This window comes from Microtus ochrogaster, linkage group LG10 (genome assembly GCF_000317375.1).
Source record: "Microtus ochrogaster isolate Prairie Vole_2 linkage group LG10, MicOch1.0, whole genome shotgun sequence".
Lineage (NCBI taxonomy): Eukaryota > Metazoa > Chordata > Mammalia > Rodentia > Cricetidae > Microtus > Microtus ochrogaster.
Genome location: NC_022035.1, coordinates 4,422,907 through 4,430,807, shown reverse-complemented (window position 1 = coordinate 4,430,807; position 7,901 = coordinate 4,422,907). Strand labels below are relative to the sequence as shown.

The 7,901-nt window shown below is 43.9% G+C and overlaps 1 protein-coding gene across 1 annotated transcript in view; it reads left to right on the top strand.

Moving 5' to 3' along the window:
- The window catches only part of Col28a1 (collagen type XXVIII alpha 1 chain), a 160,085-nt gene that overhangs the window by 82,302 nt on the left and 69,882 nt on the right, over positions 1–7,901 (top strand). Inside the window, exons 22-25 of the mRNA XM_005363713.3 lie at positions 645–713; positions 1,256–1,324; positions 6,012–6,080; positions 6,488–6,556. Coding sequence (XP_005363770.1) covers positions 645–713; positions 1,256–1,324; positions 6,012–6,080; positions 6,488–6,556 — 276 coding nt within the window. The remainder of the gene's footprint in view (positions 1–644; positions 714–1,255; positions 1,325–6,011; positions 6,081–6,487; positions 6,557–7,901) is intronic.

Genomic DNA, 7,901 nt, shown 5'->3' with positions numbered 1-7,901 from the left:
GTTTGGGAAACACTGGTCTAGATTCTGATGAGACACAAGTCTCTGGGACCCAATATTAGATAAAACAGAGGCAGGAGAGATAGACCGAGTGCGACTGGGAGGCAGGAGGGAGCGAGAAAGAGAAAGATGTTTCAATTTCCTATTCAACTTTTAAATAAAAGGCATAAAATCTGCTTCAGAAAAAGGATGTGTACGCTGGGCAATGGAATACTGATACAACATGGGCTATGGGAATAAAAGCGACAGAGGAGGTTTATACATTTGCCGAACGCTGTAAAATTTGTGCAGAAGGCTATTTCTGTGATTGAATGCAAGATTTTTCCTGAGCTTCTTTGCATACAATATAAAACACAGACACCACGGATTGTTCTAGCTTGATTGGCCAGTAAAAAGCTACCCAAGAGATAAAACATTCCTGCTATTCAGAAATTAATTGAACGCATTTATTTAAAGGCACCGAGAACTTAGGGGGCAATAACTTCCTCCGTGGTTGCAAAGGAGGTTCCAGTCATTTTCATATTCACACTTCCGGAGACAGGGGTTTGAATGCTCTGAAATGTGCAGACATTTGTTTGCTTTGCTTACTAGAATTACTGCATATGGTTTCTTTGCTTGAAATGTAACAGCTATTCTGGTTTTCTCAGGGAGAGCCGGGCATTATGGGCCCGTTTGGAATGCCTGGAATATCCGTTCCTGGACCAGCTGGGCCTAAGGTATACGTTCTTGGGACTCTCCAAAGTTGAAGGGGGAAACATACATATGTTTTTATGTCAGTGATGATGGTTCTAGTGAGCTAGAAGTTTAGTTTGGGAAGATTTCCCAAGTGTGATTAATAGTCACAGGTAAACAGAGTAAAAGCCAGACTTCTCACCCAACACCAAGCTTGCCATGTTTCCTGCTTCCTCTCATAATAACTCGGCCTCAACACACATTACAAAGTCATTGCATTTACAGGAGAGTCTACTAAACTCTACAATTGAAAAGATGCTCTCAGTTTTAAGAGAATTCGTCGGCACTCTTACATCTATATATTTGAGTCTTACGGTCATGTGTTATTTTAGTAGATTGTCCCAGACACCTGTAGAAATCTTGCTGACAGGCTTAGTAACTCTTCATTTGAGTTTCTCAGATTTGCCCATCGAAGGATGAGACGGAGAGAGGAAGCTCCTTCCACACGGGCAGTCTATTTTCACTGTGCACTTCTGTAGTTCTTCATGTAACCTAGAGCCTTGCCAATGTTATTTGACATGAACAGGGGGATCGAGGAGGACCCGGGATGCCTGGTCTTAAAGGAGAACCTGGACTTTCTGTTAGAGGACCGAAGGTACGGTTTATTTATGCCCCCTTTCTGCACGTGGGAAGGTAGACTTACGGCAGGAACTGTAGGTGGGAGAGTACTTGCTTAGCATGAAAGAGGCCCTTTGTTTGATCCCTGCACTGCAAAAGAAATGAAAGAGGATGCACCCCTTGTGGTCCTGAGTTCCTTGCTCGTGCTCTCTCTCCTTCTGCTCCTGATTTGGACCTTGAGATTTATGTCCGGTGCTCCAATGTGGGTCTCTGTCTCTGTCTCCTTTCATCGCCTGATGAAGGTTAATATTCAGGAGGATGCCTATATGGTTTTCTTTGGGTTCTCCTTATTTAGCTTCGCTAGGATCACTAATTATAGGCTCAATGTCCTTTGTTTATGGCCAGAAACTAAATATGAGTGAGTACATCCCATGCTCCTCTTTTTGGGTCTGGCTTACCTCACTCAGGATAGTGTTTTCTATTTCCATCCATGGGGATGTTCTATTGGGAACTCACCAAGGACAGCTGGCCTGGGTCTGAAAAAGCCTGGGATAAAACCGGACTCTCTGAACATAGTGGACAATGAGGACTACTGAGAACTCAAGAACAATGGCAATGGGTTTCTGATCCTACTGCACGTACTGGCTTTGTGGGAGCCTAGGCAGTTTGGATGCTCAACTTACTAGACCTGGATGGAGGTGGGGGTTTCTTGGACTTCCCACAGGGGAGGGAACCTTGATTGCTCTTCGGGCTGAGGGGGGGGGACTTAATTGGGGGAGGGAAATGGGAGGAGGTGGCGGGGAAGAGACAGAAATCTTTAATAAATAAATAAATTTTAAAAAAAAGAAATGAAAGAGGAGGTGAAGGAAGAGGAGTCAAAGAAGGGGGAGGTGGAGCAGGAAAAAGGGAAGTTGATCTCTAACATGTTAGCCAGCTTTCTGCCACCATGATGAAATACATGCATCAAGTTTCTTTTGGTCCATGGTTTCAGAGTTGCCAGGCTGTGGACCTCTGTCCCTTTGGCCTGAGGTCTGTACATCAAGGTGGGAATATGTGATGGAAGATTCTTGTTCACCTCTTGGCAGTCAGTGAGCTATCAGAAATAGGAAAGGACTAGAGCCCCAATGCCCTCTTAAAGGAAATGCTCCCAGTGACCTAATCCCTCGAGCTGGTCCAGGAGGGCCACAGGCTGGGGAACCAACTTCGAACACATAGACCTTTGGGGGATGTTCAAGATCCCATTAAAAAGATTGATCGTTTATTTGTAAAGTTTCTCTGCTAATGAAATAAATGTCAAGAGGCTATGTCCTTTGCGGGGAAGAGAAAAGGAATAAGCAGCAGTTTTATTTTTCACACACTAAAGGGACACTCGCTCTCATGGCAAAGTGTTGACTTGGGCGCTGTCAGAAAACACTCTTTTCATGTCACCAGAGTCACAACTGCTCCTGTCTGCCCAAGACCGCAGGTTCCTGTCACATAAAGCTTTCCAGAGTAAGGTTTTTCTTATAACCTCAGCCAGGTTGTTCATCCTGCCCCCGGGGCCCTGGCTCTGCAGTTGACTCAAGGAAACATGTCAAATTTCCCATGTGAAATTTGTGCACATGTATGTTATGTAGCACAAATTCTAGTTGGTTTAATAATGAAAACCCAAAATCAGATATAGGGGTTACTGCTGAAGATCAGAGAAGCAGAGAGGCCAGCCACTAGAAAGTTCTTTTACCTCTATGGATGCTCAGAGTGAAGGCGTGATCCTGTCCTCAGACTGCATCTCCAGACTCCATCTGTCCCCTCCAAACCCTCAGACTGTGCTGCTGCCCTGTCTCCGTCCACCTTATATTCCTCTGTCCACCCAGCCATATCTCCTGTCTCCACCTCCCTGGTGCTGGGATTAAAGTTGTGGGATCCCAAGTGTAGGGACCACCTTTGTGTGAGCTCTGTTTCTCTGTTAGATCCAATCTCTAGTGGCCCAGGATGGCCTGGAACGAACAGAGTCCTGGGATTAAAGGTGTGAGCCACCACTCCCTGGCCTCTAGAGGCTTAGCTCTGCACTCTGATCTTCAGGCAGGCTTCATTTGTTAGAACCTAAACAAAATATCATTTCCACGTTGTCTTGTTTAGTTATGTGTGGGGGACAGTTCCATGTTGTTTTGATAACTGATTGTTCATACTCTGTGCTTTATGCTGGTTTTCTACCCTCACGCCTGCTTTTGCATGGCAATGTACTGCTACAGTAAGCCTCATTTACTATCTGCTGATAATTATGGGGCATTGCAAATGATGACACTTTAAGATTCTTACCCCTTCAGCCGTGGGCTCCCCTAGTGGGCTCCAGAAGCGTTCTTAGTGCTATCTATTCCAATATAGCCATGTTCACACTTTTCAGGGTCACAAGCTCCTTTAAATGTCTGATATAAGGTTGGCACATTAATTTGATTTTACATGCTTCTTCAGGGAACTCTCAGGCCTGCCCTAATACCCATTTCAAAATCAGCTTTTGTGCTGATTTCCGTTGAATGAGAGACAGGTCAATGTGAATTGCTTCTGTAGGACATTTTCTTGAATTAAGTAAAGAAAGGCAAAATGGCAAAATTCTATTTATAAAATTATTATGAGGTGTCCCAAGTAAAATTATGTCCCTAGTCTTGACCCAAGACACTTCCTAGATTCGTTGCCTTGCTCCTGGCTGTGACCAAATACCCAAGAAAAAGCATTTTAAGGTCAGAAAGGTTCCATTTGGCTCGTTATGTAGGAAGCAGAGTCCATCATGGTGAGGAAATCATGGTGGCAAGAATTTGTTCACATCTTGTCCAACCAGGCGGCAGAGAAAGGAGCATACTGGTGGTCATGGAGCCTTTTCCTTTCCCCCTTTTATTAACTCCAGACCCCAGTCTATGGATGGTGCCAATCCAAATTCAGAATGGGTCATTCTTCCTCAGGCAGACTCTCTGGAAACTCCCTCCAAGACAAAAGCATAAGCCTGTCTCCCTGTGATTCCAAATCCTGCCAATTTGGCAACTTACACTTAGGCTAGGAGTAACAAAGTTACCACAATTTTCCCAGGAGAGAAGACAAAGACCCGTAGGGAGAAAATGTGAGCAATGCTTGTCTGTACTCCCTTCTCTGCTGAATACTATCGGCTGGCTAATCGCTTCCAGCTGCTGGTAATATATCATTGGCTTAGAGCACAGAAATAAAAACCAAAAGTAAAACTGGATTTTTTTTTAAAGCATAACCAGGGAGCATTTAATATTTTATTTATTTGCTTGTTTCATTGGTCTTTTCCTGTCATAGCATGGACAGAGATGGCACCTTATTTGCGGAAAAGTCTCATACAGGAATGGCCAGAATTATGTTAATTGTAGTCAGAATGGCTTAGCAAGCTGCTTCTGGTAGCGATCGTCTCCCGTTTGGATGCACTTTGATCTTGCTCCCTATTATACTATGACTCTAAGAAATTATCTTTGTGCTGGTGGCAGACAGTGCACTGTTTTCATAAGCGGTCAAATAGTCTCTAGAGGTGACCGTTTTAGAGGCTAGCCACATAAACCCCAGACTCTTGGCATTGACAAAGGAAGACAACAGCTGTATTCATGGCTCTCAAACTAAATTTAACTTTCTTGGTGCTTAAACGTGCTTTAAAAGCCTGCAACTTTTAGCCTTCCCTAGTCAGTCATCATTCCTTGTCAGGAGTTAGTCTCAGTGGTGAGCTGGACTGAGGGCAACATTTTGGGTTGGGATAATCACAGCTTGATCTCAGAATTTGCTTGTGTGTAAAGGAAACATTTGAAGGTACCACTGCTCTTGCATTCATGACAAACAAAAGTTGACCTGTTACTAGAGTTTCCCCCTATTGTAAAATAATAATAAATAGACAACCTAAAGCATAGGCAGCTTTTTATCAAAGCAAGTGATGGGCACAAAGGTTATTAGCAATCACAGTAGCAAGTGCTGTGGTGTGCTGCAAAGACACTGTTTTAAATACAGGTCTGAGAACTGACTACACCTTCCAAAAAAGGCTCTTCAAGTCCTTTCTGCCCTCTCCTCCCATTTTCTCTACTCGAAATGTTTTGGATTTTTATTTGTAAAATAAAATTGCAGGATGCTGCTGTCAAAAGGACCATAACACCTCTCCCTGGCTTCTGTATAGGAGTGGATGGCTGCCAGTTAAAGCCACAGAGCCGAGGTTCGCAGCAAAGAGTCAGGGTCCACTCTGTAACTCAGCCTGTTTGAATCTCCATTTGGGTGACTCAGTGTTCTGTCGTTTTGGCATACAGGGGAAGACAGCAGACATAACCCAGTCTGGCAGGCTCTTTGTATTTGACAGTCTACAGTCAAATCAGTTATGTATTCTTTTTGAACCCCCCCAACATAGTACTTCCTAAATTTTCTCATGTTTATATTTCTCCCTGATTTGAGATACAGTGTTTGTACAGTTTTTGAATTAAAATATTAGCAAAAGCTGTTTTCCAATTCCCATGACCCATGTTTCCTATAGAAGACTTTGTAATGGTTCATTTATTCCTTACTTTCACACCACATACCCAATGTCTCAAATGAATGTGACTTTTGAGAAGATAAGGGACTGGTAAATGTGGCAGGATATTCTCCAAAGTTTTTTTTTGCCTCGTCAAATCCATCTTTGTTTTATCGAATTCTTGTTTAGCGTAAGCTCTGCTAGATGTTTCATGCTTTAGTATCATGACTCGGTATTGGAATTTTTGCAGGGTGCCCAGGGTCCTCGAGGACCAGTGGGTGCTCCCGGACTCAAAGGCGATGGCTATCCTGGCGTGGCTGTAAGTGTGGTTGTGTCTTCTTTTTCATTTAAAATTTATGCATATTAAATATACATATTTAGGATATAGTATGATATATATGTGTATACACACACACACACACACACACACACACATATATATATATAATGTAATGACCAAATTGGGCTTAATTGGCATCTTTGCTTCCTTAAGCATTTATAATTTCTTTGTATTGGAAACCTTTGAACTCTATAAGCTACACAGCCAGCTGTAGCAGTGATGAAATCTTTCTTCCCTCCATCCCACGCTCTGTGTCCCTCCCTTCCTCTCTCCTTTTTCCCCTCCCTCCTTCCCTTATTGGTTTTCTCTCTGCATCCCTTCCTTTCTTCCTCCCCCCCTCCCTCCACTTTTCTGAGCATGCTATACGGATGCTTATTCCCTCTCAGGGACCCCGAGGAAAGCCAGGACCGCCTGGACCAATGGGATTACGTGGCGTGGGAGACACTGGAGCAAAGGTAAGACTTTTCAAGTAGGGCAACAATACCACTTTCTAAGAAAGTACTCACAGGGAACCTTGGTAAGTGTGATTAAGTTTTACCTGACACAATAGGAGAATAGTGATATGTAGAATTATTGATGAGTTATTCACCCTTAACCATGGATTTTGGATTTCCTGGAAAACATGCCCATAAATGGGTTGATTGACTTCTTCTTCTGTACCTGGTCTGGGATCATCTCATCTCTCCTTCCATCCTGCTCTTTCCCTAGCTTCTTATCCTGTCCCCCTTTCTAGCCTATCTTTATGATGATGACGTCCAAGTCTCGAGCCTTCCTTCCTTAAGCTTCTTCTCGTGTATCTAAGTTCTTACACAGATCTTCTTTCAATTTCTTACAGACGTCTTTAACCTAACATGCAAACCAGAACCTCTAATTCTGACCCTGTGTTTCTGTAAAGGGCAGTGCTGTGCAACCCAAGAACTTAGGCATCCTTGGTCCCTTCCTGGCCACGGTTTTCCTTTTCTCGGCTTCATTCTGACAGTTTCACGTTCAGAACGCACCTGCTGTCTGGATCGTTTCCTTCTGCAGCTTCCTTCAGACAAACCGCCAACATGCCTGGGTAACAAGATGGCCTCTCCCCTGAGCTTGACCCTTCCAGATCTGCCTTCCTAAATCACAGTAAATGCTGTCCTTCTTAGAAGTTCTCTGGTGGCTTCTCTGGTCTTGGAGGGAAGCTCAGAAACCTCTCCCAGCCTTGAAGACCCTTGTGACCTGACATGGCTTCTGCCTGTTTTCTCTTTCCTTGACATCCAGTCCCACTGGGCTGCTATCGTTGCAACTCTCTCATGCTTTCAGGGTCACGGCCTGATCTCAAGGCCTCAGCTAATGTTTTCCCCCAGGTTCCCCTTACAAAACATCACCACCTCCCTTTACATGTGTCTCATGTGTAGACTGGATCACTCGCTGGGTGCTTATTTATTATTACTGGTGTTCTGTAAATTCCGTGAGATGTAAGGTTTCTTGTAGGCATCCTCTTTGTAGCCTCTGCCAACCTCTTGACTCCAGAACTAAGTGTTACCACTCAGCTCTAAAGTCTATTGAGTGAATGGGAAGGGAATGAATGATCAGGGCTTTTAAGGAGAGAAGTTTGTTTCTGACTACTCAGCTATTCACTTAGCTCTCTCATGCTCCTAGGTCATTGCAGAAAGATGGTGTGTGTGTTCAATGCTAGCTGTTACCTTCCTCGTTGTTTCTGCTGCAGTAATTAGCAGTGAGAATGCTCGTGGACCACTCCCCTATGGTGCAGTGGGTGCTTATAGATCACTCCCCTATGATGCAGTGGATGCTTATGGATTACTCCCC